Source organism: Rhinolophus ferrumequinum, chromosome 4, assembly GCF_004115265.2.
Source record: "Rhinolophus ferrumequinum isolate MPI-CBG mRhiFer1 chromosome 4, mRhiFer1_v1.p, whole genome shotgun sequence".
Classification (NCBI taxonomy): domain Eukaryota; kingdom Metazoa; phylum Chordata; class Mammalia; order Chiroptera; family Rhinolophidae; genus Rhinolophus; species Rhinolophus ferrumequinum.
The window spans coordinates 44093502-44108979 of record NC_046287.1 but is presented as its reverse complement, the minus strand read 5'-3'; the positions used below and the strand labels follow the sequence as shown (position 1 = coordinate 44108979).

At 40.2% G+C, this 15478-nt stretch overlaps 1 protein-coding gene across 1 annotated transcript in view; it reads right to left on the bottom strand.

Annotated features, from left to right (window-relative positions):
• The window catches only part of FARP1 (FERM, ARH/RhoGEF and pleckstrin domain protein 1), a 282515-nt gene that overhangs the window by 65000 nt on the left and 202037 nt on the right, over positions 1 to 15478 (bottom strand). The window contains exons 5-8 of the mRNA XM_033103882.1: positions 13650 to 13728; positions 6624 to 6721; positions 1833 to 1947; positions 844 to 991 (exon numbers count right to left, since the gene is read on the bottom strand). Coding sequence (XP_032959773.1) covers positions 844 to 991; positions 1833 to 1947; positions 6624 to 6721; positions 13650 to 13728 — 440 coding nt within the window. The remainder of the gene's footprint in view (positions 1 to 843; positions 992 to 1832; positions 1948 to 6623; positions 6722 to 13649; positions 13729 to 15478) is intronic.

Sequence of the window (15478 nt, the reverse complement as noted above, 5' to 3'; positions counted from 1 at the left end):
ACTTGTATTCATCTTTCGTTATCAGTATATATTGAGTATTACAATTTTAATAGTTTTCCTTTCTTAAAATGTTACATTTTTTTGGCACCCTCTCTCTCTATATATGAACTTATCAAAAGGCACTTTAGATATGTGCACTTTATTATATGTCCATAATAAGTCAATGAAGTTCTTAAGGAAAAGAGATCCATCAATGAATAAAACAGTACAATAGCCGTGTGATCAAGAGAACACATTTCAGAGCGCAGAAATCGTTACGTCCTTAAGTAAAACACAGGTAGGATACAAGTGGAGTGTGTATTTTCTGCAGTATGTGGACATGGCTTTGGTAAATTTATGAAACTGCTACATATTCTGAGTGCATATTACACTTTTCTTTTTAAGTTAGGTAAATCTGAAATCAGAAATAAGCTGACATAGGTAAAACCCAAATTAGGTTTTAAAAAAAACCCAAATTAGGTTTAAAAAAAAGGATTACGTGAATATTACATGCAGGTGTGAAAAAGGTTATTTAAAGATCTAAAATCTTGATCCCATTACACTATGTTCTAAGCATAGGTTCACAGAGAGATACAGATTTCTGTGATCCTACAAAGTGAATAACTGCAAACAAATCTATAATGGTGGTTCCCCAACCAGAGGAAGGGCAAATGAGATAGAATCTGGAAGTTGAGTGCCTGGAAAGAAACAGAAGCCATGAGATGAGGTTAGTTTTTCCCTGTTCACCTGAAAATAACTGTCAGAGTTCTTAGCTGGGACCACCCAACATCGAATCAGAGTTGAAGGGCCAACTCTTATCTTTCCATCACCAAGGGAACTGAGCTATGTTCTAAATGCTCTTACCTGAAACACTAGAATTCCTGTGTTCGCAACAGCCAGGTTGATCTTAGTACCTTCCCTGTCCTTAGCTGGGTGCAACCGGACCCCATACATCTCCAGCCTACGGGCAATCTCCAGGAGTTGGAAATCCGATTCTGCTGGTGTTTGTCCACTGACAAAACAAAAATTAAAGAGAAAGGCCAGGAGATTTGAATTCCCTGTGTCTATTAATTTGAGATTAAGCAGCTTCTCTTGGGAAATAAAAAGGCATTTCATCACAAACAATGGGGCTACCCGATCAGATGACACCCAACCTCTCATTCATTATAACCCAAAGTCGAGCAACTAGAACAAAAGCTCTATTGCTTGTGTAATACAAAACCCTAAAAGTCTATCTCAAACTTGGCTAGTTTTTTTTGAATCTCAAAGAGTTTCCTTTAAGGTCATATAAAAGCAAAACACCACTGTGTTAAAACAAGTTTTTAGTCACTTACACTAGACCTAACACTTTCAAACAAAGTTCATGGCACCACTCTTTCATACTATCACCAGGGCTCAAGTGCCTTCCTTAAAACAACAATAACAAAAACAAATGGCACAGAGAACCCTTTGAAAATGATTCACTGACCAAAACAGAGATGGTCGAAAGGGTCTAGATTTTCACAATCTTCTTACTTGGTCCCTAGTTTATCATGTCACTTTTCCAATTTCCTATTAATTGGTCTTATACTTTCCCTTTCATTCCAAAGCATGGGATGTCCTAAAATTCCAGTGTTATTCTGGTTTCACAGTAAGGCAAGCAGGGGGCCTGGAGCTCTGGTCCTGAGTGGGCAAGCGGCATTTCTGAGAGTCCAGGATGGGTACCAATGCCTTGTGAGCCTCTGTGCTCTTTGCCCTCACCCTTTGCATATTTCTTCCAATAGGTGTCTTTGTGTGTGTGCACCCATACATGTTGGAAGGACAGCGCAAAGGAAACAGCTCAAAGGAAACAGGAAGCAATGAATGAGACTTACATGTGGTTATGGTGAAATTCCACAATTTTGTCTTCTAGTGCATCTTGCTGAGGTATGTACTTATTTTTTGCTAAGTGTTCTCTGTCCGATGCTTCATCAAAATCCCCAATCTCAGCTACAAGGAGATAGAGAAAGAAAAACCAGCCACATATGATTAATACTGCACAATCTGTTACATTCCCAGCAGACCCAGCTAGCGAATGGGAAGCTAGCGGACAGCATAAGGCAAATCCAGCTGGTGAGTTTCATAAGGGCTCGATGTCAGAAGCTGTGGATGTGAGGACATATTTAATAACTGCGCCAACATAAGATGATGGTTTCCACTCTTTCTCATTTCTAACAGTTGGAAAGAAAACTTCAAAACCATCCATCTTTAGCCATCCATGTTCCTGGCATGTTTCTTTCCTCCCCACCCAACTAAGGGTCACGGCTGTTCTATGCAGGAATTCCAGACATGTGGTTTGTGGCCCATGACTTCGCATAAAGCCTCTAAATTTCAGAACTTTACAAAATCAACTTGTGAAACTTATATGTAATAATAATTACTGCAAATCCCACATGGTTTGTCAAGTAGAGAAAAGATGATTATACATTGGTGTAAAGACAGACTCTAATTTGGGTAAAAACACTAACATTATTAAATTTCTTGTAGTCCTATTGTCAGAAAGGACTGGTCAAATTGCAAATTCTTATAAAGTTTCCATCTGCAAAACACAGGATGCATACTTTTTATACGTAACCTCAACATCGTCCCCAAATTGTTATAATCTGGAAATTTAAAGGATAGAACTTTAAAATACTAATTGTACCTTACAAACAACAGCACCAACTCAATTTATACCAGTTTAAGACCTCTGAAAAAACAGCATGCCTTCTTCTTTGCATTATATAGTCTTATATAACAAGCTTAATAAAAAGTAGTCTAATGATCAAAGCCCAGCTGTTGCTATGAAACCTCCCTTTCATTTTGTCATGTGAAGCAGTTTGTCACACTTTAGCCAATGCCCCTCAAGTAATCCTGCAGGATATGGCCTATATGTTGCCATCAATCTCACCCACTGAGAATATTTGCTCTGCACAAAACAGTGCCAACTCACCTGGTACCAGCTGGGCCACTGGAAGAATCAACCACTCACTTCCTGCTGCTGTGACAGATCAATAACACTGTTTCCTAATTGACTTTTCAGGACTAATTTCTTCCTCTCTAAATAGAGCAAAACTGCCACCTTCCATCACAGAAAACAGTGCAGAAGTGAGGGGACTTTGTGCATATTGTCATCCTCACTGGTTGCCTTGACGATGGCGGCACTGACTTTTCTGCAATTCCTTCTAGCTGGCCTCAAGGAAGTATAGTTCATTCTCATTATTCCCAGTGTTGTGTTCTATGAAGTCCGTGTGAACACTGAATTAACAAATACTACTAAATCATTGCTCCTAGGGGAAATACAGGGTGAGGGTCCTGCAAGAGTCTTGAAATAACATTTTTATCCACTGCCCTTGTTTTATGTGTGTTTCTGTTGAAAGACATCATATTTTATATACACTACTGATTCGTTAACTTTCCACTTGTGGCCAGCGGCACTAACCCTCACGCCTGAACAAAGCTTATCTAACACACACATTTGTTTTCTCCTTAACACACATCACAGCCTTCTTGCACTTAGGAAAACTAGGCAGCAATTCAACACTACACTTGGGGACCATTTTAAAGAGGAGAATCACAAACAAAAAGCACAAAAAAATGCAAAAAGTGGGGCACTAAATAGACGGCAAAAAGCACACTTATTTACAGCATATGAGAGCTGAAACAGGAAGGCAGAACGTTGCCTTGTTCAACCTCAGGGGGGGAATGTGTGTGCGCAGTGACTCAAAATTTTCACTGTCTTGTGTATGTCTGCAAATGACATGAAAGCACCACAAGTATTGATTTGGGGATTAAAAATAAATTTTATATAGTTGGTGAATTTGCAAATACAGAATCTGAATTATGAAGACTAAATTGCATATGGGGGACTCACCTAAATCCTAAATTTCTTGTGAGTTTTAAGCTTAGGCTTCGTAACTCATATGGAATTTATAACACACTTCTTTCCATAATTCGATATAATAAAAGAGTTAAGAATTCCAGTTTATCCTTTGGCATCAAGGTTAATACACCTGTTTTTGTTTGTTTGTTTGTTCCTGAGTCACTTGCCTTTCCTGGCCCACCTAAAATGCAATGTAATTTATGGCTATGGAATTCATTTTCTCCCCATGTGCTCTCGTCTTTGAAATATGGAAATAGGCTCCTCCTTAGGTTTGGAAAATTTGAAAACTGACAAATATTCAAGACATGACTTAATATTTTAAAATATTTTTTTGCCAAGATGTCACATTAGCTTATGCATAAACTAAATTCCATAGCAGTCTACTCACAGCAAAAAATGGGACCACCAACAACCACCTTAAAACTTGTGATTTTACTAAATGAAATCTCACGAGGATATGCTTGGACAAACATATTTTGCTATACATAATCTTCAGAGTGGAGAGACACACAACCCGGAAATGTAGGCCTGCCACACTTCCAAGCTACCCAAGTGGAATTTTAACATCAGGACTAGCTAGTGATTGATTCTTCATTAGCTTATCCTACTTAATTGATTCATAACAAATTAAAGAAAATTATAAGTTAGAAGTATTACAGGGGATATATAAGGCCAGTGACAGTGGAGCAAATGAAAAAATATAGATGGTCTGAAAGACAACTCCATGAATTCAAATAAAAGGGAGGAAAATTAAAAAAAATTCAGACTGTGCATAGATGCACGAGGTGAACATATAGTTCACTCAAGATAGTTTTCCGTCAGCATTAATATAGCTTCTGCAAAAAGGAGATGAGTTGATCTCTCATACTTTATGGATAATGTAAATAATTATCAATAATTTAAGTCAACACACTATTCAGAGAATTCTGTGAAATTCCTCCTTCCATGACGGAGTGCATGGGATGCATAAAAATGCAGAAAAGGGCCTTTAGAAATATCAGAAGATTATGAAAAAAATGGTGCATCTCAACATTGAACACCAAATCGTATGCAAATAGACATACTTTTGAACTTATCTATTTCATTTTCTCTGGAGAACTCAAGATTCTCGGGGGATTTCGAGCCCGCTGTTGGTATCCGGGGAAGAGAGGCCGCTCAGACGGAGCAGATGGACTGCCAGTGATGTGTGAGTGAGATTTACTATGTTAACAGACTTCACAACGGGAGACACATAGGAGGAAAGAGGCACAGGACCACATGGCATCAGGAATATTTGAATAAAGTAAGTTTCTCTTCAGCTTACAAAAAAGCCCAGGACCATAAACATTTTAGGAAGTTACTATTCTAATTAGGAGGTATCATTTTAAAATGTCCCATTGTTTGCAAAGGGGGAGTTGCACGTGAGCGAGGATAAAGAAAGGAGAATATGTTTACTGAACACCTAACATGTATTAGGTATGTATGCTATCATTTAATTTTCACAGTCTTATGAAAAAGATTTTATTATTTTCATGATCCAAAAGAAACAGAGGGTGTGTATGTGTGTGGGATGGGTCGGGGAGTTAGTAACAGTCCAGAGTCATCAATCATCTGATAGAAATCAGATCTGCCCGATTCAAAGCCCTTTCCTCTCCATAATCATTATATGAAGAGAGAAGACCAAACATAGAAAAGGCAAAAGTTACGTCATTTTCTGTGCCAAAGCTTCCTCATTTGTAAATGGGGATAATACCAGTGCTGATCTCATAGAGTTGTTATGAGAATTAAATGACATACTACTATACACTATGCTGGCGCATAGCAAGGTTTAATAAAGGATACCTATTTTTTTTTTCTCACATCATTTTTTTTCAAATCGATAAGAACACGTCTACCTGCTAAGTCTGGTAGATATTCAGTAATACCCACATACAAAAAGAAAAAGATAAGCATGGTTTATCGAAACATCTCGTCATATTAGGCTAAGGTAATTTGTTGACTACTAGGAGTGATCCTTCCTTTAAACCTATGGAAATCCTGTTAACAGGGCAGTGTCCAAATGGGCTGGGGCTAATTATATGGGACTACTTTGTATACAATGGAAATATTAGAATGACAGCACAATATATTTGTTTTAGTACTAGTGCTTATATAGGTTGACCTTGTTCTATATCCATATTTATCTTCCCAAAACATAATGTGTATATTCCATTTCAAGTAACTTCTGCCTTGGCCAAGAGGGGAAAAAATGTGCAGGTTGTCAGGAAGTCTTGGAAGGAGCACAGTCTAATGTATCCTGGGTCTAAATTAAGAAAGCTAAAATATTTCATTTCAAACATCACTAGGATTCAGTCCAGCTTCATGTGTTCTGAACGCGAGAGAGCAGAATACAAGAAGTGAAACCTTTGACAGTTTTATGTCTTACAGCTAATGTGCCATATTCAGTGATGAATATTAAATCCAAGAATAGGACAGAACAAGTTTAGTCTGCTTGGCCACCATCCCTCGAAGCTTCTCCTTTGAGACAACTGAGATATCAACAATGGCAGTAGTTCCGGAAAAGGGTAGACAAACACCAGAACACAGAATTCCTGTGTCAATGTTTTGGGGATACGCATATTAAGTGAAATCAGGAGTACTGTTTTCCACGCATAAGCTTTCATGCTAATAGCAAAAGAACATAAAGGCTTCATTATTGTTTTCAGTGGATGTGATTTTCTTTCCAGTCAGTCAGATCATTGTGTTATTTCCAACATCATTTCTAAAGAAAACCATCAGAACTTACATTGCACAATGTGTGAGATCAAGAGAGCAGCGCTGGTGTCATTACACGTCAGCCTGCCCTGAGCCAGGTCCTGCTTCACCTGCAGAGCAAACAGGTACCTGCGAACACAGAGAGAGATGGGCGTCAAGACAGAGATGGCTGACGTGCAAAGAGGGCAGGGAAGGTCAGCATCTAAGTCGGCCTCGCTCCTGGCAACTGGTCCACACTGTGAGGAACTAAGAAACTATATAAACCAAGGAAAAGAAAGCCTGCAAGGCTGGAATGAATTCCTGGTGTCACTGACTGTGATGTAAATACGCACGCCTCCCTAAAAGGACCAGGAGACATGTGCTGTAATCTTTTCCCACAAGGAGTAATACGTTTCATTTCATATGGAGAGACATAGCGACAAAAACATAAGACTATAACTTACCACCCTATATATTTTGGCAGGGTAGAGCAAACATTTTTTTAGTATAGTTCACACAGACCAGTCAAATATACTAAAAAATGGCTTTATGGCCCAGACCATAACAATAGTTTATTATGGTTCGTAAGAGCTTTGCCAACAGAATCGGAAAGACAAGTGTCTTTCACTTAGCTAACGTTAAGCCTCAGCTTCCAGATGTGTAAAAATCAACTTATTTTAAAATTCTTTTCTTTATATTGTAGGATAAAGCAAGTAAACACTTTTGGTGACAGAGAAAAGAGGTATTTATAAATCAAAGAAATGAAGTAAAAACAGTGTGATTTTAAAATTTATTTGAAAATATCAATAAGAACTCATAAATTTTTACATAGATATTTAGTAGTTTTGCCCACTGCCTAGAAGCAGTGTCACCACAGAAGCGACCCTTAGTAACCAGATTCTGTTTCTCATACAATTATCTACTGGAAGGACACAGAGGTGGGTTCTGGGAGAAGTGGTAGATTCCAGATGTGGGGTAGGGAAAGGCGCAAAGTAAGCCTAGAATATCTCTAGTTATACCCAAAAGCAGGGCAGCTTTCAAAAATTAATGCATTGTATCAAGATGGTGAGAGATACATCTTGAAGGGGCATCCACTGGCCAAAGTGGCAACAAGTATGATTAAGGTGAATTGAAACACATGGAATTAATGAAAATTCAAGGGTTCGTATAACAACACTCAAAAATGAGAAAACTGGAAAAACTGTATCACAAACTTCAGGAGGCTACTAAAGCAATTCTTTATTTAAACATTTGTGATCTGAGGCAAAAAAAAAAAAAAAAAAAAAGTGGTCATGTAATCTGCCTCTCCAGTACGAAGGGTATTTCAGGATATACAGATAGTCCAAGCAGATAAGCCAGAAGAATGCCAACTAGTAACAGGAATAATAGAATTAAAAGATCTTCATTCTACAACCTCTAAATAAATTATTGACTTTGGACTTTAGCAAGGATTGTTAATTGGTGTAAAAACCATTTAGGATATTGGGACTTTTGTAATGGGACTTTACTTCCTAATGGAAGAATGAGAATGTCACCACCCTAATGATCAATCTTAGCATCACTAATGAATAGGAAGCACACATTACTTATGATGGATTCTAGCCAAAAATGTTTAACTTGTATCCATCAAGTCTTTAGAACTTCTAGTTCTCAGGAAATACAGAGGATTGATGAATAAGCTACATGGCACCTTAAGGAACAAGCAGACAAATTCAGGAGGTAGGATGTTTTGTAGCACAACTGCTCCAATTTCTCTACCAAGATGGTATCATCAGGAAAATAAAGAGGGAGGGACTCTGCTAAATTAAAAGAGGTCCAAAGGACATAACAACCAGATGCAACATGTGGTCCTACAATGAATTTCATTTTACAATCAGCAAATATAAATGACATTTGGGGGATAAATGTGAAAATGTGAGTATGGCCAGGATATTAGATGAGATGAAAAGTACATATACGAAAAGGTCGGACAATTAAGTTTGCGAACTTTCCACTGTGTGAGCGCACAGTGGAAAGTTCGAGAACTTAATTGTCTGATCTTTTCATATATGTATAGGAAAAAAATCAGAAAAGGCTGTCACACTGATGTGCTAACAATTATAATCTCTGGGCAACAGGAATATAGTATTTTTATCTTCTTAGTCTTGTCTGTCTATATATTCTAACTTCCTATACTGCATATTTGCTACTTTTGTAATAATGAAAGGTTATTTTTAATTTTAAAAAGGGGGCTTTCACAAGATTAACCAGAGGTTCCCGTAAGAATTAAATGAGATAATACATGGAAAGCACAGTGACTAGAATAAAAACATTCAATAAATGTTAGCAATTTTTTTAATAAAAGAAAAACTAATCCCCTTTAAATCACTTAGAAACTTCCCTTATTAAGAACTGAAAAACAGGGCAATTCTCTAATCATTAAAAAAAAAAAAAAAACACAAAAAACCCCCCAAAACTAAAACAAAACACCCACAGATCTACCAATTGACAACAGTTGATCTTTATCCAACGCCCCTAATGGTTATTCTTGTTCTCGTGTCCTCTCTCTGTCTCTATCTCTCTTTCTCGTCAAAGGGAAGAAAAGTAGAGACTATAAAATAACTAAAACGTCAACGTATAAGCTTATAAGGGAAGAGGAAGTCTGCATCTTTCTGCATTAGGCAGTAGTTATTGTCTTTTGAATCTAACACTTCTTAAAGCTACAGGCTTTAATTCTTATCTATGTGGTTAATTTTAAAATAAGTAGGAGGGCTTTGTGTTTTAGAAAAATTACACTCTGAGTATTTTTACTATTTAGAATGGTATTTTTACCAGTTCAGACATGGGGTCCCGTGTCCACAGGGATGGATTCATGCTCAGAGTCTGACAAGCTTTGGGGACCTTTGGTGACAGTCTCACATGGCCTGCAAGACAGCATCAGGTTCTGAAAGCTCACACATTTAGTTAGAGGGCAAGTGCCATGTTGAAGACTGCAGAAGAACTTGTCACCCACTAATCATGTGGACTCTTCCTGTTCTAAGGTTCTTGTAATGCGAGAAATACCTTCCTGTGTACTGCCTTCTTAACGACAGCTGGAAGCCCAGTGCTCTGGCTGCAGTGCTAACTTTGGAGATTCAGCAACATCTTTCATCCTATAAGCTGAAGCAATTCAATGAAATTCACAAGAGCTAAAGGCTAAGTTGTACTCAGCAGGCACTAAATAAAATTAAAACAGTAAACACGATGAAAACACAAAGCACACAAGAAGGAATCGATTCTCCTTGGCAGAAGGGTGCCCGAAAGGAGGGACACGATGACAGGAGCAGGGCTTATCAGAAGAGACTGCGAGAGCTGCAAATCACAGCAATCGGATGCCGTTCTTTACAGGTGTCTATTTTATTTCACTTGGGAGCCTGACTCTTTCTTTTCTTAGTCCGTGTAATGTGCACTTTCTCTGCCAGCCTCAGGAAACACACTTCAGCAGGCCATGCACAGCAGCACGTTCCAGCAGGGTCTCTCCACCTATAATCACGCAGCCAAGTAGAAACTGGATGGATCTGATTGAAGATGGGACGGCCAGAGAGAAATGTCTCTAAACTCATCAGCACAAGAAAAGGGACTCACAGTTCCACAACAAGAAAGCCTGGTGACTGCCTTGCCAAAGAATCTTCCTTAGCTTCTTCAACCTGCGTCTGAGTCAGTGCTTTTCTCCCTCTAGACACTTTGTTCATAGCGGTCCATCAAAAGCGCAGTTCAATACATAGACAGGAATTCAGCTTCTTGTTTAATGGGCAAGTGTAATTTAATCTTCCATCTATATAAATGGGAAGCTGAAAGCTATTCCTGGAGGCCCAAAGAGATTAACTACAGGGTTAGAGTCTCTTACAGTCGGCTGCACTGCAGGCCTGTTTCTTTCACGCTCTTGTCCACACGTCCCTCACCTAAGTACTGTCCACGCAGACTCCTCCCAACTCCTCCTACTGTCACCATCTGCAGAGGAAAGTGCCTGGAATCTCAATGGTCACATCATCCAATGTTTGCTCACACAGGCATTTGAGAGTGTGGGGCTCACACATTGCATCTGGGAGGTCCCCCTCACGTTAAACCTTGTGATAAAGAGGAAAGCGACGGGGAGCTTCTAAATTTCCTATCAATTTTATTCAACCTTGAGCCAAAAGAATTCTCTCTTCAAAACAAATTTTTAACATGTCAGTTAACACTGGGAGCCAGAAAACAAATACAACAACACCCCAAACCTGTTGCATCCAGCTGAGCTTGTGTAACGTGAGGGATTTATCAAGATCGGACAGAGCCGCTGGCAATATACCAGGCACACTTGGCTTGAGGATAACAAGTTGTATGGAATTTTATAACAAGGACCAGAATGGTAGAAAACTACTGACCTCTCGAGACAATGAGTCATAAAAACTGAAAAGGTGCAACATTCACTGCAAAGTAGAATAGGGAGAAAAAAATGGGGAGAAAAACAAATGAAAAAAAGGATTTCTGCCGCCAACTTCCTAAGCAGGATAGAGGCCCAGTGAGGCTCAGGAGGAAAAAGCACACTGTTGTTCAACAGCTGGACTTGCCTTTAGAATTATTTCAATATCCTGAGCTTGGAGCAATGCTTGTTCCCACAACAGGAAGACCAGCCCCAGAAAACAGACACAGTAGCCACAGTAACGACACTACCTGAAAACTCTACTGTCATTGGCCCCTCCATCTCGTGCTGTGGCGTGAAGCAGTGCCAGCTGCCTCTCCTCTACAGTAAGCGTCTGGCAAACTGTACACAGTTCCCAGAAGGCTGATGGCTTCTGCAGTGCCTGGCCGCCTCTCACTGCTTCATCAATTTGAGGATTGTATGTGGAAATAAAAAGCCAGGGGAAGAGCCTCTGTCTTCTTTCTCCCTGGGACTCCACAGTTGCACACCCAATGTCCTCCCTGACACGCCCATGTGATGTTTAGGAAGCATCTCAAATGCAGCCTTGCAGAAGCAAACTCTTGACTTTCTAGCCCTCCCCAATCCTCCCCTTCCCTCCACTCACTCCCATGTCAGTCACCACTACCACCACCCAGCCAGCTGCTTCAGTCAAACCTAAGCACCCCCTCTACTTCCCTCAGTCTCCATGCCCAACTCATGCACAAGACAGACCGACCCCATCTCCAGCACACATTCCAAATGCAGCCACGCGACTCCCCTTCCACTCCTACCACTTCCTCTGCCCCCATCCCCTTGGCCTGGATGCTGCCATCGCTTCCTCACTGGATTCCCTGCTCTCATTCCTCCCAACCCGCCCCGCCCCCGCAACCCCAGCATCCCCAGGCGGCTAGTCTTTCATGTATTCGGGCCTCTGTCCCACCTGACTGCACTTCACCATCAGTGTTCCTGCAATGCCGGCCGTCTTTGAGGTATGGGACAGCTGCACCCTTTCCTGCTTGGGCACCGCCTAACTGTTTCTTCCACCTGGAAGACTGTCCCTCCAAAAATGACTGACAGATCCTTGTCGTTTCCTCAGAGAGGCACCCCAGACTGGCCAATCACCTTCTATCGTATCATTCTACTTCAATTACCTCAAGAGCACTTTCCAAGATCTGATATTTTTCTTGATTGTTTAATCATTTTTGTCTGTTCCCATGAAAGTCAGGCTTGTCTTTTCATCACTACAGATTCCCAGGGCCTAGCACAGTGCTTGCACACAGTGTACACGTCATAAATACTGTTGACGGAATGTCTTCATCCCTTTGATAAGTGATGGTCAACCACCCAAGATATTGTGCTCTGTGTTAGGGATGAGAGGATGAGAAAGATGTGACAGCCTTGGTCTTAACCAGCTATAGCTTGAAAGGCAGGTGTGGCAAGAATCTGGCTGGCCAAACTAATGCACTTATAGGGCACTCTTGAAGGGGAGGCATATTTTTAAAATTTTTTTACTTTTTAAATTAAAATTTATTGGGGTGACAATTGTTAGTAAAGGTACATAGGTTTCAGGTGTCCAATTCTGTATTACATCATCTATATATCACATTGTGTGTTCACCACCCAGAGTCAGTTCTCCTTCCATCACCATATATTGGATCCCCTTTACCCTGTTCTACCACTCGCCTCCCCCCTTACCCTCTGGTAACCACTACACTATGGTCTGTGTCTATGAATTTTTCTTTCTTCATTTGTTTGTCGTGTTCTTTGGTTGTTTTCAGTTTTACATCCCACATATCAGTGACATCATATGGTTCTCTGCTTTTTCTGTCTGACTTATTTCGCTCAGCATTATAATCTCAAGATCCATCCATGTTGTCACAAATGGTCCTATTTCATCTTTTCTTATGGCAGAGTAGTATTCCAGAAAAGGAGGCATTTTTCATGTGTTCCCACAGGGCTCTGTTCTCTTCTAGAACACCATGCGTCTTGCTGCAAATTGTAAAGTAAGTAGTAGTGATGACGATGGTGATGAAAACGATGGTGATGATGAGGAGTGAGATGGTGACTCATTCCTCGTGTCCCTACTGGGTTCCAGCCACTGTACGTGTCATAGTGTTTATCCTCCAAACAACCCTGTCTGAGCGAGCATTACAGTCACACTGACACAGGGGAATTGAGAGAGGTGCAGAGGGAACAAGTAACTGGCCAGTCCCTTAGCTACCAAGGCCAGGCCTGACACGATGCTCATGCTTCTCCCACCTGGCCACGCTGTCCAAGAAACTGACCCACAGCTCATGTCCACCCACCCATGGCAGCAAGAAAGAAAAACATGAGTTAACATCTGAGTTTCACAGAGCGATTTACTTCCCCAAACCACCCTGTGATGTGACAGATAAGAGGGAAAATATGAGAGTAATAGGTTAAAAGTCCAGTTCACTTCATATCACATCCTTAAAGAAACCAGGCTTCAGGGAAAATGTGATACTTTCTCTCCCCGCCCCTTCCCCCGCCCCATCTTTATAAGCAAAACTGGGAGAGAAGGGGTTAAACAGTCAAGCACAGAACAGATGCTGGTCAAGTAAACACTGTGAAAATGTTTAATCAGTTGACTCAAAACATTAACTTTCTCTTCTCCTCAGCACCCCATAGCAGTAAATACCCAGTTTCCAAACCACTAACCTTGTGAGTTCTTCTTGGAGTTGTGTGTGGTCAGGTGGAAAGAATTTCACCACAAACTTAACAACAACATGCTTTGGCCCTAAAGAAGAAGAAGAAAAAAACATTTTTTTTTTTTTTGATTTGTGTTTCAAATGCAACTAAAGGAAAAGACTTTCTGGGGTACATTATATACCAAATAATGAGTCTCATTCCAAGCTGCCAAGAGTATACCTGCCAACACTCAAATCACCAAACGAAGGGTCAAGTTCAGTTACTAAATCACACTTTCACATTGTGGGAAACAGATACCTGGTTTTTAAAAAACTGACAAGGGTACGACCTTAAGGTATTAAACCTTTCCTCTGGAGACTTAAATTGTAAACGGCATTCCACAATTTGTCTAATTAGCTGTGTTAGTCCAAAGACAGGTTTCAAATCATTTTAAAAGGAGATAATGTAAATCAGTTATGTAATTTATTATTTGTAACTATCTACAAGGTACAGCTGCTAACGTAGCACCCATGTACCAGGTACTCCCCTGAGCTCTGGAGAGAAAACATCTACAAGCCGTGGCCCTGCTCCTGCCAGCCAAAGCCTTTATAACGTCTTACAAACCATCTTATCGATGAGCTCAAAGTCAGGAAGCAGATCTGGAGGGGGTGGGTAGGGAGAGACTGTGAAGGAAATGGATATGTTTTATTTTCACAGTTAAAAGAGAACAAACAGATGATAAAATAATCATTTATACTCTGAGCCAGAGTTTGTCTTTATGTGTACGCTACATATGATAAGAGCAGTATTACAGGTGCTGCCATTTGAAATGATAGCAATGAGGTTCTCTGTTCTATGGAACACAAGGCGCTGTAATGAAACCCCAATTTTAACAGTAGTCCTATAAAAGCAGAAAATGTCTTTTTGCTCTACCTTTCACTATCACAAAAAATAGATGTTGCATCGTAATTTCTATGCTAACACATGCAAGTTTAGAAAAAAAAACCAAAACTGATATATTGTAAGGCAAAGATGTTGGCAATATATGCAAAATTAGGAGAAAGAAAACAAGGAACAGAAATAGTGAAGCCAAGAGAAGCTGGGCATTTCCTTAATCACTCCAAAAATGAACAGAAACCGTTGCATGTCAGTTCTGGGTAACAAAATAACAATAGCAAAATGGGGGAGATGGGAAGGCAACTTTCACCGACAGGGAATTAAATGAGGGTGCTCAGATCCTTAGAAAACCTGAAGTTAGGCAGATGCTAGCACTAAATACAAAATGATGGTTTTGTCACACAGGGCTAGTCACGGCACAGGGAAATGAAAAGGAGAACCCAGTCCTGGCCCAACAGTGACAGACTCTCTTTGGTCTGCATTTGGTAATGTCTAAGAGATTCCTTTCCACCATTAGCAGTTCCCATCATTAGTCACTGCAGGGACAAATGCCATCATTCTAGACTGTGTACTACCTCCACCCATCAGGCCTGGCTAGGGCTTCTCTCAGCAGGGTGTTTCCCCCCACCTACCACCCAGTAAACGTTAAACAAACAATGGCCATTTCAAGTTCAGCATCAATAATTGCTTAATTTAAATGACAGATCAACACCAGCTTCAATTGCATAAGGGCCATACATACACTGGGTGCCTGTTTAGTACAGCCACATAAACGGCTCTAAGAAACCCCCAGTTGGGTTTCTTAATCAGATAGAGAAGCAATCCCACAAGGTATTGTGTGCTTCAAATTCAGCTAAAGAAATGCAGATTTGTTACCATCCTCAAACTCTTCCCAGTCTCTGGTTGCAGTGAGGAACTATGTGGATGACTTTGAGAACAAAGCGTGGCTCTGAACTGACCTA